The sequence below is a fragment of the Pelophylax lessonae genome (genome assembly GCF_965119305.1).
Source record: "Pelophylax lessonae genome assembly, chromosome: 9".
Taxonomy (NCBI): Eukaryota; Metazoa; Chordata; class Amphibia; order Anura; family Ranidae; genus Pelophylax; species Pelophylax lessonae.
This window is the reverse complement of record NC_138776.1, coordinates 81,092,867-81,108,593: the sequence shown is the minus strand read 5'-3', so window position 1 is coordinate 81,108,593 and position 15,727 is coordinate 81,092,867. Positions and strand designations below refer to the sequence as shown.

General features: G+C 44.7%; 1 protein-coding gene across 4 annotated transcripts in view; it reads right to left on the bottom strand.

Moving 5' to 3' along the window:
* Nucleotides 1-15,727, bottom strand: part of LOC309563584 (alpha-2-macroglobulin-like protein 1) — a 562,516-nt gene that overhangs the window by 535,776 nt on the left and 11,013 nt on the right. For all 4 annotated transcript variants that reach the window (XM_082268048.1, XM_082268050.1, XM_082268051.1 and 1 more), the window contains exon 3: nt 8,596-8,755. In XM_082268048.1, coding sequence (XP_082124174.1) covers nt 8,596-8,755 — 160 coding nt within the window. The remainder of the gene's footprint in view (nt 1-8,595; nt 8,756-15,727) is intronic.

The following is a 15,727-nucleotide window of genomic DNA, read 5'->3' as shown; positions in this document are numbered from 1 at the left end:
GGGCTGGTGCTAGTGGGTGGCGTTTTCTATTCCATGCTTATGTTAATTTTTCTCTTGTGAGTACCCATAATCATTATAGTCATCATAATTATTTTCCAAATAACAAGCACATCATCAATGTACCTGTGCTCTGCCAAAATATGAGCGGCACAGTCTGCCTAGCCTCTTTATGTCCCCTGCAGTTCCTGTAAGTACATACAGTGCCTTGATACTGTAATACAAAGTTATCATTGAATGTACTACATACCCCTTTAACATACCCCTATATGGGTAATGTCATTATAATGACTGTAATGATTATTACTAGTGTGAATCATGGTATCCTTATACAATTCTAGATACTTTTATTCAGTCTGAGGAAGCAGATGTCATCTTAAAGACATTTAACTGCCATCTCACAAGTCCGCTGTAATCAGAAAAAATAAATAACCCTCTATAACTGTGCGAGAATGTAGGCAATACTGGAGTTCAGACTTAAAGGGGATCTTCAGGCTCCCCTCAAAAAAATACTATTAAATAATAATTTTAAATACTGTAGCAGCTGACTTTTAATACAAGAACACCTATCTGTCTAGGGATCCAGGGCCATCCTCACCTGGGCTGGTTCTTCACCAGGCTTTGGGTCCTTGGCACCAGCGTATTTACCAAGCGAAACCACAAGGCTTCACAGCCGGCTTCCCACTACACAATATCGAGCCATGCAGTGCTTTGTGAATGGTCCCGCAGTCTTCCAGGACCTGTGATGTGTCCCAGAAGGCTGGGTGAAACGGAGGGGTGGACTTCCGCTCGGATCGGTTAGGCAATTCGGGCAGAAGTGGAAGGGGTACCTGTCCAAAGGAAGTACCCGCCCCCAAAAAAAAAAGTTTCCAAAAGTGGGAGAGGAGGAAGGAGGAGGTGGAAAAGCTGAACAAAATGCATGTTAAACCAGTTTTAAGGTGAGGCTGCAACAAAAAGATAATTCTTTAAGGGGACACGACCGCCCAACTGTAAATGTATGTCGTGATTTTGATTAAGATTTGCTGCGAGATCACTTTTAGAAGCGGCAGGAGAGGTGCCCCCCCCCCCCTTTCCGCCGCTTCCCAGTAGTTCCCGGGCTAACATTAACGATCGGTAGCTCTGGGAAACATCCAGCGTTGGCAGGATTTTTCCATAGAGATAAGCGATGGCTAGATGGCCACTGCTCATCTCTATGCCCTTGGAGGACCAACTTCTGGTTCTCTGGCCTTATAAACATGATTTTTATTTTTCTAAAAGCAAAAGATCCTTTGCTTTAAAGGATAGAGGAGAGATTTAGGGACTTTTATAACCCAGATCTCTCCATAAAGAGGACCTGTCATGCTGTATTGTTATCGTAAGGGATGTTTACATTCCTTGCGATAGCAATAAAAGTAATCAAAAAAATAAGGATAATCAAAAAAATATAAAAAACGAAATAAAAAAGTTTTAAAGCCCCCATCCCTGCGTGCTCACGTGCAGTAGTGAACGCATATATAAGTCACGACCACATATAAACGGTATTTTGTCCTTAGGCCGCTACTATTCTCAATCTATACCTCCTCCCTGGGTCAGCTAATAGCCTCCCATGGCTTCCACTACCATTTCTATGCTGATGACACCCAAATCTACTTCTCTACCCCTCAGCTCACCCCATCAGTCTCCTCCCTCATTACTGATCTACTAACAGACATATCAGCCTGGATGTCTCACCACTTCCTCAAACTGAATCTATCTAAAACTGAGCTCATAATATTTCCTCCGCCACGTGTCCCTTCCCCGGAATTCTCTGTCAAGATCAATGGAACAACTATCAGTCCTTCCACACATGCCAGGGTGCTAGGGGCAACTCTGGACTCTGCACTGTCCTTTCAGGCTCACATCCAATCCCTGTCCAAATCATGCCGCCTTAACCTCCGCAACATCGCTAGAATACGGCCCTTTTTAACCAATGACACCACCAAGCTTTTAATTCACGCCCTGGTTATCTCTCGCCTCGACTATTGCAACTCCCTCCTCATTTGATTACCCTTACATAGATTATCCCCCCTTCAATCCATAATGAATGCTGCTGAAAGACTTATCCACCTTACCAACAGTTCAGTGTCCTCCAGCCCTCTCTGCCAATCCCTTCACTGGCTTCCACTCACCCAACGAATAAAATTCAAAGTGCTAACAATAGTTTACAAAGCCATCCACAACTCTGCCCCCAGCAACATCACTAACCTAATATTAAAATATCAACCAAGCCGCTCTCTTTGGTCCTCCCAAGACCTCCTGCTCTCTATCTCTCTTGTCACCTCTTCCCATGCTCGCCTCCAGGATTTCTCCAGAATTTCTCCCATTCTTTGGAACTCTCTACCCCAATCTGTCCGACTGTCCCCTAATCTATCCATCTAAAGACGATCCCTGAAAACCCTTCTCTTTAAAGAAGCCTACCCGACTACTAACTAATAACACTGTTTCACTTGCTCCATCAGCCCATCCCCCACAGCTATTGCCTTTTGTAAATCTCCCTTTTAGATTGTAAGCTCTAACGAGCAGTGCCCTCTGATTCCTTTTGTTCAAAATTGCATTGTAACTGTAATGTCTGCCTTCATTTTGTTAAGCGCTGCGCAAACTGTTGGCGCTATATAAATCCTGTATAATAATAATAATATTTGCACCACACATTTGTGTGATGTGTGGTGAGCGAGAGCAATAATTCTAGCACTAGACCTCCTCTGTAACTCTAAACAGGTAATCTGTAGAAATTGTTAAAGCATTTCCTATGGACATTTTTAAGTACCATAGTTTGGCGCCTTTCAACGAGCGTGTGCAGTTTTAAAGAATGACGTGTTAGGTATCTATTTACTCGGCATAACATCTTTGGTATTATTAAAAAAAAAAATGGGGTATATATATATAATGTTTTTTTTTTAAAATTCATTAAAGTGTATTTTTTTCCCAAAAATTGCGATTGAAAAAAACGCTGCACAAAAACCATTTGACATAAAAATTGTCAATGACTGCCATTTTATTCTCTAGAGCAGGGGTATTGAGTTAAAATTCACGGAGGTCCAGTCACTAAAGTTTTTTTTAAAGCAGGGGCACGAATCGTATGCTTAATTCTTAATGGCACCTTGAAGCATTGGCAAACGCTGCACGTTTTTGTGAGCGCCAAACCAGCTTGGTGCAGCGCAATGTAAAAGGGTTAGGGACTATTTTTTATGTGTTCCTGCATGTAAGACATGCCATTGAAATGGATGGGATGCCTACATGCAGAACACAGGTAGCAATGTTTATAAACCTAGTCTCAGATCCTTCACATCACAATCCTGTCATTACAACTGTGTTCTCAGCCCCCCCTGCACATCACAACCCCCCTTCACATTTCCTATCCTTATGCCCCTTTATATCACACCCACCCCTCCTCCTTCACATTTCTGTCCTCAGCCCCCCTTTGCATTCCTGTCCCTAGCCCCTTTATATCACCTCCCTTCCTCCTTCACATTCCTGCCCTCAGCCACCCATCACATTCCTGTCATCACACCCCAATCTTTACATTCCTGTCCTCACCCCCACTACCCCTTTACATTACTGTCCTCACCTCCCCCTAACCCTTTACATTCCTGTCCTCAGCCCCCCTTTACATTCCTGTTCTCACATCTTGCCCCCCCCCCCCATTGTATTCCTGTCTTTACCCCCACTACCCCTTTACATTCCTGTCCTCCACTACCCCTTTACTTTCCTGTCCTCACCCCCCCCCCCTACCCCTTTACATTCCTGTCCTCACCCCCCTTACTCCTTTACATTCCTGTCCTCGCCCCCTACTCCTTTACATTCCTGTCCTCACCCCCCTACCCCTTTACATTCCTGTCCTCACCCCCACCCCCCACCCCTTTACATTCCTGTCTTCACCTCCTTCCCCATTACATTCCTGTCCTCACCCCCACTACATTCCTGTCCTCCTCCCCCCTTTCTCGATCTTAAAATTAAGATTGATCACGGTCGTTTATCGGCCTCTACATTCAGAAAGGAGACTGCCGCAAATACCTTACTACGGGCAGACAGCTGCCATCCTAAGTCCCTGATTTGCGGGATCCCCGTAGGGCAGTTCATCAGAGTTAGGCGCAACTGCTCCGATCCAGCTGAATACCAACAGGAGGCTGCTAAACTTTATTCTAGATTTCGTGAGAGAGGTTATTCTCACAGAACTCTAAAACGCGCCAAAAGTTTAGCTGGTAAACGTACTCGCCATGAAATTCTTAACTCCACTCGTAAACAACAATCTAAACAAAATAATCACCCAAGACTAATTACAAAATTTGGTGGCCAATGGAATGAGGTAAAACACATCTTAGAAAATCACTGGCATATTCTGCAAAGGGCGGATAAAATAGGTGACATAGTCGGCCCGAGGCCCCTAATGGTGGCCAAAAGAGCTAGTAATCTGGGTGACTATTTGGTACATTCGGAGTTTCAAAAGATAACCAAACACTCTTGGCTTACAGACCTTCCCCCTTTAAAGGGGATGTTCCCCTGTGGCCACTGCGGTATTTGCGGGTTTGTGGAAAAAACCAACATTTTCACAAACTCAGCAGGTACCAGAACCTTCCTCATACAGCGCTTCATAAATTGCGGGACAACAAGAGTCCTCTATTCCATCCAATGCCCGTGTAAAAAACTCTACATAGGCAAAACAAAGAGGCAGCTCCGCGTGAGAATCAATGAACACATAAAGAGCATTAGACTAAAAGAAGACACACCGTTGGCGCTTCACTTTGAGGAGTTACACAATGGGGACCCAAAAGGTCTAAAAGTCAAGGGCTTCTTTGTATTAGACCTCCCACCTAGGCGTGGTGATTATGATAAAATCCTCCTCCAAAGGGAAAAGGCCTGGATTTTCCGCCTTGGTACCCTTGTCCCAAAGGGCCTTAACACTGAATGCAGTTTAAAAGTTTTCCTTGCTCAAAAGTAACTTAGTATATCTTTGTCTACATCAGTCATCTATTTCTTGCAACTGAATTATATATCCAACTTTTATATTTTACATTGGTTTTATTAATTGTGATGTATATCCTTTAAATTCCCCCAAGGTGGTTATCCAGGTGATAATTTATCATCATGTGTACTTCTGTAGGTAGTCCCTCTCCAGTAAAATAAATCTAACCCAATGTTTCGATTATATGGCTCCTTAAACTCTCTATGGCCCATTCTGTTCCTCCTACCCCCAACACGTTTGCCATGTTTTAAATGAAAGGTTGTCCTCTCTTTACAACAAAAGTTCTCTATAAACCAAATGTTCAGGGACACTAATTGGTCCCTTGTACTCCAATGGGGAATTATAATTCCCTTTTTGGAGTATTATTATTTATTGGTCAAATTTTTTCAATTATATAGTGTATTGACTTCATCGTTTCCATCGTATTTAATAATGTGTTCTTTTCTTGTTGAGCTCTCCTGTGTCCACTAGGGGTCGCCAGCCTCAATACTACACGTCAGAAGGAAGCGAGACAAGCTCTGTCCAATTGCTCTTGAGCTTCCGGTATTTAAAGACTGACGTGACGAACACTAAGTACGTCCTGAAGAAGCGTGCTGCATCACGCGAAACGCGTCGACGTCACACGCTGCCTACGCCACTGACTCCGCTCGCTACCCTGCACCTCACGCTGTAGGAAAAGATCGCCCTAGCGCTTGACGGCTGTTTGGCGACAACCCACATTGACCAACAGGAAGCTCCCACATCTACTGGCAGACACTTCGCTACCCCCACTACTGGAAGCGGCATTCGGCACTACGGTAGGACCGACATTCTATGGTCCCACATCCATTGGCAGATATCTCGATAACCCTCATTACTGGAAGCGGCACCCGGCACTACAGTAGGACCGACACTCTATGGTCCCTGACTACCTATATGGAACACTAGCCTACAGGACTTTCACGGTTAGTAACCGGCTACTACATATATATGATCATACCGGTTTGTCAGCTACCATATTGCCTGCAACTTATTTTCTTACTGCTGGCTGCACCAGTCCAAAGCCCCAACAATTTCCCTGTGGTTCAAATATCATTTACACCGACCCGATAGTGACCTGGACTGTGAATAGTCTATCTTGCCAGCCTACATGCATTTTCACCGCTGCCTGTCGCTTAATGCTGCTTTCTCTGCTTTGCTTTGAATCTGCTACTGCTGCTGTGCCTTGCCATACTTCTGCTACCCTTGCCCATACAGGATAATTTCTAAGTGGAGGTGTTTCTAAATGAACTGTATGTCCGTATGCCAGAGTCCACAGTGGTCGAGTGATAGCTGTTATTCATGTCAACTGTGGGTATGAAAATTACTCATTGAGTTTTCAATAAGGGCTGTATCTTCATCGCCCCAGCCAAACCAACCTGCATCAAGCCTAGCCATAAATTCTTATCATCTACCATTGGAAGTTCATTCTATTTTTGGAGCCCCTTGGAACTTTACCCTACTTGGTCTATCCATGCTCCCAGTGGCAGATCCTTATACTATCCATCCATTCAGCACAGGAGGGGTGGTGGGCGGAGTTTAAGTGAAGCGTATGCAGTGGTTATCATGAGACAGGACCTCTAATGTTTTTATCCCAGTGTCTATAAGCACACCTTTTATTATGTATTTTTGATTGTTGTTGATTCTCATACGTTAACTTTTTTTGCCTCAATAAAGTATCTAATCTTTTTTACACCATACCCTTGTTGGAGCCATATTTGCAACTTCTTTTTCCTTTTTCTTGATAATTGGCTCAGTTGCTTGGCTCACAGGTTATATACCATTGGGTTACAGGTGTTAGATTTCTAGATTTCTGTCACATCCTCATACCCCTATTGGGGATTCTGAGTTGATTTCCTGGTGTCCCCCTTTACCCCCCTTCCCTTGGTTTTGTCATTGAAATGGATGGGCTGCCTACATGCAGAACACAGGTAGCAATGTTTATAAACCTAGTCTCAGATCCTTCACATCACAATCCTGTCATTACAACTGTGTTCTCAGCCCCCCCTACCCCTTTACTTTCCTGTCCTCACCCCCCCTACCCCTTTACATTCCTGTCCTCACCCCCCTTACTCCTTTACATTCCTGTCCTCGCCCCCCTACCCCTTTACATTCCTGTCCTCGCCCCCCTACCCCTTTACATTCCTGTCCTCACCCCCACCCCCCACCCCTTTACATTCCTGTCTTCACCTCCTTCCCCTTTACATTCCTGTCCTCCCCCCCCACTACATTCCTGTCCTCCTCCCCCCTTTATATTCCTGCCCTCACCCCCCTACCCCTGTACATTCCTGTCCTCACCTTCCCTACCCCTTTACATTCCTGTCCTCACCCCTTCCCCTACCTCTTTACATTCCTGTCCTCACCCCCACTACATTTCTGTCCTCAGCCCCCCTTTACATTCCTGTCCTCATCCCCCCTTTACATTTCTGTCCTCAACCCTCCCCATTTACATTCCTGTCCTCAGCTCCCCCCCATCTTCAGATTCCTATCCTTGGCCCCCCTTCCCAGCGCCTTTGGCTTCCCCCACATCATTCACAGCAGTAACAGTTTTCTTGAATGTCCTACCTACACAAGGCTGAAGACACATTAGTCTAGAGCAGACATTGGCAGCAGGACAGCTCTGCATGGGCGGCCGGAGGCATGAGGCTGACATCGGAAGCAGGACAACTCTGGAAGGAGGGTGGGATCTGCACAACTTTTCCTGGTAACCAGCTTGCGATTGGTTGCTAGCAACCAATCACCTGCTAGTTAACTTGAAGTCCCGCCCTCCATCCGGAGCTGTACTGCCTCCGATATCAGCCTCATGCCTCCCGCCGTCCATGCGGAGCTTGATGAGGATGACAGCAGTGTGGATGGCTGAGCGGGCTTCTAAATGGCAGGACCGCGGCCTGTCCTAATGGAACAGTGACTCGGGCCGGACGCGGACCGCAGGCTGCCATTTAGTGATGACTGCTCTAGGGTCTCAAAAACAAAAATATATAATGTTTGGAGGTTTTTAGTATTTGTCTAGCAAAAAAAATACTGATTTTAACTTGTAAGCAACAATAGTGGTTAATAATATTTGAGCAGCCACAATCTGGAGCAACTGTGCATGGTAACCGATCAGCTTCTAGCTTTCATTTGCAAAGCTTAAGGCTACATTCACACCTGAGCGTAGCGTTTTTCGCGCGTTTTTTACCGCGATTTTACCGCGATTTTTGCGGCGTTTTTTACCGCGATTTTACCGCGATTTTTACCGCGATTTTTGTGCAGGCGTTTTTAGATTGAATAGAGATCAATGGAAAACGCCTGTAATCTGCCCAAAAAGAAGCTCATGTACTTTTTTGAGCGTTGGGCGTTTTGTATACAGCGTCAAAACGCTCAGATGTGAACAGGGGCCATTGAAATGAATAGGATTTGTCTTGTTGGGCGTTTTGAGAGCTGATCCTAGAGCAGAAAAACGCCCCAAAAACGCCCCAAAACGCCTAGATGTGAACGGAGCCTCACTGAACAAGTTGAGGCTAGAAACAAATTGATTACTAGGCACAGCTGCTTTAGATTCCCCCTTTGAATTACATTGCTTTGATGAGCACCTATCACTTCTGAAATTCCAATCATACCTATATCACCCGGCTTGTATGTGTCTTTATCTGTTTGGATGGCACACACGTCACGTTTCTTGATGATAACAATCTTCTTGGTCTCATTGATTTTAAGATGATCTCCTTGTGCAGAGACATGGAACAACCAAACTTCCAAACTTTCTTTCAATGCAGGAACCTATTCCAAAATGTAAAACAAGTGTGTTTAAGTCATATGGGCGCTCCAACTGCATCTCTGTTTATTTTTTATTGTTTCCAATTGTTTAAGATTATGCTGCCACCCTGTGGCCATCGTTTAACCCATTCTGGACCGAAAGATTTTCCCCCTCAATGACCAGGCCATTTTTCGCGATTCGGCATTGCATTACTTTAATGGACAATTGTGCAGTTGTGCGATGCTGTACCCAATAAAACTTTTTTTCCCACAAATAGGGCTTTCTTTTGGTGGTATTTGATCTATAAACAAAAAAAGAGCAACAATTCTGGAAAAAAAAATATATATATATATATATATATATATATATATATATATATATATATATATATTTTTTTTTTTTTTTTTCACTTTCTGCTATATATCATTCCCAATAATAAAAAAAAAAATAAAATCAATTTGTATTCTGCTACATATTTTTTGTAAAAAAAATAAATCCCAATAAGTGTATTTAGATTGGTTTGCGCAAAAGTTATCGTGCCTACAAACTAGGGGATTTTTTTCATTTTTATTTATTTGTTTTTTTTTTTTACTAGTAATGGCGGCGATTAGCGATTTTTAGCGGGACTGCGACATTGCGGCAGACAGATCGGACCCCTGACTGACTTTTTTGACATTTTTGGGGGGACCAGTGACATTACTACAAAAATCAGTGCTAAAAATATGCACTGTTACTGTAATAATGACACTGATAGGCAATGCCAGGACAAAGTCATCCAGCGCCCAGGGCAAAGATGCCAAATTGTGAACCCCCTTCCCATAGGGTTAGGATCAGGGATCGGCAATAAACCATTGCCGATCCTCCTGCCCACCCCTTGTCCAGGCCCTGGCAGGAAAGGGGTTAACCCTGAGGCGATCAAAGGGATAAATGTCAGCCTAGGGGGTGTTTTCTAACTGTGGGGGGGGGGGTGGGCTTGTGAAATCAACACACGGGGAGCAATTGCGGGTGCCCGGCAGAAATCTCGGCCTGCCGGCCCCGTGGATCGGCTTCCCTGCTGGCGAGTGGGCGATCGCCAGCAGGGATCGCTCCCGTGAACCGCCGTACAAGTACACCGATTGTCGGGAGCCTGCCGACCTGTCGCCGTATAACTGCGGTGGCTGGTCGGCAAATGGTTAATTACACTCAATTTTCTGTGCATCCTCCCTCTCAAATTATATAACTTCCTTCCATCTTCATTGTGAGTTCCTGTATTGTTCCTGTAAGACGCACATTAAAGTGGAGTTCCACCCTAATTTAATACTTACCTCCATCTTCTCGCTCCGGGTCACCTGAAAAAGAAATGGATAATCGCATATTTTTTTTTTTTTTTTACTTACCTCGTAGCGAAGAAAATATACTTACCTTACTTCCTTCTTCCTCCTTCCTCGGCCACGGCCCGTCGTCACTTCCTGGCTCTGCAATGATTCCTGGGAGCTGAACGTCATCGCTCCCAGGAATCATTGCGCCTGCACCGGCCCCGACGTCAGTTCCGGGTCGCGCGCGTCATCCCCTTCTAAACAGCTTCTGGGCATGCCCAGAAGCTGTGGAGGGATGACGCGCGCGCACCGGAAGTGACGGCGGGGCCGGCGCAGGGCATCGTGGGACCGAAGAAGGCGGAAGAAGACGCCGAAGGGGACCTCGCTGGCTTCAAGCTGCCCACATCTGAGATGGCAGCGCTGGACAAGACGTTTTAAAGGTAAGTATTTGTCCTAACAGGTAAGTGCAACCCGGAACAGATCAGAGGCTAGCCATTGTGGAATGCACTAGCCCTGACTGTCCCGGGGGTATTTAAAAAAAAAAAAAATCCAGGGTGGAACTTCGCTTTAAGGTTTGGAAAAAAGTATTCCTTTTTAGTCAAACACTGCAAATGCCTACATCTACTGCATCATAATGTTTGCCTCAATTTTTCTGCAAGTAATAAAGATATTCTTGGATGCCAGGTGTTTGGTGAATTCAGCTATTTGATGAAGATGTTCTGCAGCGATTGTCTCTGCTACATTTAAGCCAGGCATAGAGGTCGCAGGAACAGATACATAACTATTACAACAAGTATTTGAGACAGAATACATGCCCTAAAACTCATTCTGTTGGCCTGGCATGCTGCAATCTGCAGTTCCAACTTGCTGTACTGAAAATCAGTAGGTATAATGTTTGGCTGTAAATTGCCACCAGAACAAGAGGGAAGGGCAAATCCTCTTCTGGCTACAAAACTTTAAAGAAAAACGTTTTGCCTTTTTTTATACTTTGTTTTGGATAGAATGGAGATGGATTCGAACAGCAGTCGCCAACCTGTTGTCCGTGGACCACTGATGGTCCAATGTGGTTTCCATTGTTGTCAGAGCGCATTGATACCGAAGAGTCCTCTGTAGTTCTGGCTCCTGTGAACTCAGAGGGAGGCACTGGGAGTAGTGCACAGAGCAGGAGGTAAAGAGGGAGGGGACTTCCAATGGCAGCGCTGATCACAGACTGTTTGAGGGAGCACGGAGCTCGAGCACATGGCTGGATAAGGAGGTGAAATCCAATGATGAGTGTGTAAGGCAGCAGCGAGATGCAGAGTATGGGGGAGGAGGGGCAGAGAACTGGAGCATTGTGTGCATAAGGCAGCAGTGTGAGGACAGAGAGCCAAAGAATTGTGTGTATAAGGCATGTAAAATTCATGTTAGTGGTCCGGGGGATTCAAAATTGTGAGTTTAGTGGTCTGTGAGGTCGGAAAGATTGGAGACCACTGGATTAGAACACCTGTCAGGTTTTTATTGATGTCTGTGTTCCTCTTAGAGAGAGTAAACCTCTCTGTTTGTCCTGTTTACCATTATCTTTGAAAGTGAATGCAAAAAAAATCAGAAATTTGGGTTGTCCCCAGAAAAGTAATAGAGGGGAAATCTTCCATTGGAGAAACTAGTTCTGGTGACCCGGGGGGCCCAAGGGATTCCTTTAACTAGTTCAGGACCGCCCGCCACCGATTTACTATGTCAGGCAGGTCCAATTTAGACCTACGTCGGTCGCGCGCCCCCTCTCGTCAGCGGGGAATCCTGTGCACGGGGCAGGCGACTCCAATTAATGGCGGGCTTTCAACAGCCAATCAACAAGCGTTTAACTGGTGTACCTTAAGCCATCCCAGCCATGCCTACAAATGTATTAGTAGCTGTGATTGGCCATCTGAAGCATGTGACCAAGTCTTTATAAGTTCGAGACCGAGCGCCGCTGCGTCATTCTGCTGTAGTACAGGGACAGAGCACACATCATACGTGCTGGCTGCTGATTAGGGACAGACAGTCAAAAATTATATTGTGTCCAAAAAGAATTCAGGGACAGGTCGGAGTGCAGGCAGGGTGAGATATTAGGGCATTTTAGGGCGAGGCTGGAGATAGGCAGGGTCAGTGTTCTACAATCGATTTTGCTGTGTGGGGCGGGGTTTGCAGTGACCGATCTTATCAATCCTTTTAGGGCCAGGCTGGAGATAGGCAGGGTCAGTGTTCTACAATCGATTTTGCTGTGTGTGGGGTGGTGTGAACACAATCTTTTTGCCCGCTGAGGAGGAGGGAGAAAAAAGAATTTTTATCAGTCAGTTGTGTGCAGCGTTTTTCCTTCAGTGCTGCTGACTGTGATAATACACTGCTGTGTTCACATGTGCTATTATTGAGTGATTTCAAAAGTTATACACTTTTTTCTATTCCACTATTCAATATACACCCTTTTGGGTTAAAAAAATGAAATTGTGGCATAGTCTGTACTAATCTATTTAAAAATTACAAATTTAAAAGGGGAATTTTCTTTTTTTTTTTCCCTCCATAGCCTGCAGCAGAGCTGACTGATATAAGACACTGCTGTTCACATGTGCTATTGAAAAATCACCGATTTTATATCATATTTTCTATTCCGCTATTCAATCTACACCTTTGGGGTAAAAACAATTAAATTGCAGGATAGTCTGTATCGGTACGTGTGAGATACACCTTTCCAATTTTTGGGGCGCATCTCATACCGCCGAGGATTGCAGGGTGCTTCAGTCTGCCTCCTGCCTGTTCCGAACTCCTCCTACTCCTCATCCAGCCTTTGGGGGTACAAAAAATAGTAATTTAGGCCTAGTCTGGGTCTGTACGTGTGAGATACATACACCTTTTGATATCATATTTTCTATTCCGCTATTCAATCTACACCTTTGGGGTAAAAACAATTAAATTGCGGGATAGTCTGTATCGGTACGTGTGAGATACACCTTTCCAATTTTTGGGGCACATCTCATACCGCCGAGGATTGCAGGGTGCTTCAGTCTGCCTCCTGCCTGTTCCAAACTCTTCCTACTCCTCATCCTGCCTTTGTGGGTACAAAAAATAGTAATTTGGGCCTAGTCTGGGTCTGTACGTGTGAGATACATACAGTGGGTACGGAAAGTATTCAGACCCCCTTAAATTTTTCACTCTTTGTTATATTGCAGCCATTTGCTAAAATCATTTAAGTTCATTCTTCTTCCTCATGAATGTACACATAGCACCCCATACTGACAGAAAAACACAGAATTGTTGACATTGTTGCAGATTTATTAAAAAAGAAAAACTGAAATATCACATGGTCCTAAGTATTCAGACCCTTTGCTGTGACACTCATATATTTAACTCAGGTGCTTTCCATTTCTTCTGATCATCCTTGAGATGGTTCTACACCTTCATTTGAGTCCAGCTGTGTTTAAATATACTGATTGGACTTGATTAGGAAAGCCTCACACCTGTCTATATAAGACCTTCCAGATCACAATGCATGTCAGAGCAAATGAGAATCATGAGGTCAAAGGAACTGCCTGAAGAGCTCAGAGACAGAATTGTGGCAAGGCACAGATCTGGCCAAGGTTACAAAAAGAATTCTGGTGCACTTAAGGTACCTAAGAGCACAGTGGCCTCCATAATCCTCAAATGGAAGACGTTTGGGACGACCAGAACCCTTCCTAGAGCTGGCCGTCCGGCCAAACTGAGGTATCGGGGGAGAAGAGCCTTGGTGAGAGAGGTAAAGAAGAACCCAAAGATCACTGTGGCTGAGCTCCAGAGATGCAGTCAGGAGATGGGAGAAAGTTGTAGAAAGTCAACCATCACTGCAGCCCTCCACCAGTCGGGGCTTTATGGCAGAGTGGCCCGATGGAAGCCTCTCCTTAGTGTAAGACACATGAAAGCCCGCATGGAGTTTGCTAAAAAAAAACACCTGAAGGACTCCAAGATGGTGAGAAATAAGATTCTCTGGTCTGATGAGACCAAAATAGAACTTTTTGGCCTTAATTCTAAGCGGTATGTGTGGAGAAAACCAGGCACTGCTCATCACCTGTCCAATACAGTTCCAACAGTGAAGCATGGTGGTGGCAGCATCATGCTGTGGGGGTGTTTTTCAGCTGCAGGGACAGGACAACTGGTTGCAATCGATGGAAAGATGAATGCGGCCAAGTACAGGGATATCCTGGACAAAAACCTTCTCCAGAGTGCTCTGGACCTCAGACTGGGCCGAAGGTTTACCTTCCAACAAGACAATGACCCTAAGCACACAGCTAAAATAACGAAGGAGTGGCTTCACAATCACAACAACTTCGTGACTGTTCTTGAATGGCCCAGCCAGAGCCCTGACTTAAACCCAATTGAGCATCTCTGGAGAGACCTAAAAATGGCTGTCCACCAACGTTTACCATCCAACCTGACAGAACTGGAGAGGATCTGCAAGGAGGAATGGCAGAGGATCCCCAAATCCAGGTGTGAAACACTTGTTGCATCTTTCCCAAATAGACTCCGGGCTGTATTAGATCAAAAGGGGGCTTCTACTAAATACTGAGCAAAGGGTCTGAATACTTAGGACCATGTGATATTTCAGTTTTTCTTTTTTAATAAATCTGCAACAATGTCAACAATTCTGTGTTTTTCTGTCAGTATGGGGTGCTATGTGTACATTCATGAGGAAGAAGAATGAACTTAAATGATTTTAGCAAATGGCTGCAATATAACAAAGAGTGAAAAATTTAAGGGGGTCTGAATACTTTTCGTACCCACTGTACACCTTTTGATATCATATTTTATATTCCGCTATTCAATCTACACCTTTGGTGTAAAAAAATTAAATTACGGCATAGTCTGTATCGGTACGTGTGAGATACACCTTTTTAAATTTGTTTGGCGCATCTCCTTCCACCGCCGAGGATTGCAGGGCGCTTCAGTTTGCCTCCTGTTCCCAACTCCTCCTACTCCTCTTCCTCATCCTGCCTTTAGGGTACAAAAAATTGTAATCGGGGCCTAGTCTGTGTTTGTACGTGTGAGATACACCGTATTATAAAATTTTTCCTGTTCCGCTATTCAATATACACCACTTTTGGAGTGTAAAAAATTAAATTACGGCATAGTCTGTATCGGCGCGTGTGAGATACACCTTTTAAATTTGTTTGGCGCATCTCCTTCCACCGCTAAGGATTGCAGGGCGCTTCAGTTTGCCTCCTGTTCCGAACTCCTCCTACTCCTCTTCCTCATCCTCCCTTTAGGGTACAAAAAATTTTAATCGGGGCCTAGTCTGTGTTTGTACGTGTGAGATACACCGTTTTTTATCCTTTTTTCTATTCCGCTATTCAATATACACCCTTTTGGGGTAAAAAAAATTAAATTGCGGCATAGTTTGCATATTTGACTGTGGGATACACCCGTGCGATACTGTTGTTGTTTTGTTCCGCTATTCAATAAACACCTTTCTAGGGCAAGATCATAAATTACAGAAATATGAGGAGACCATCAAATAGGGGCCGTGGCCTGGGTCGTGGTGCTGCTGGTAGAGCTCCTGTTGCAAGGAGAGGACGTGGTCGATCTGTGCCAGCTACACGCACAAGTGAAACACCTTCCTCAAGTGTGAGTAGGCGACAGAACCTGCAGCAGTATTTGGTAGGGCATCATGCGCCTCTAGAAGTGATGAGGACAGAAGAAGTACAGGCGATAGTAGATTGG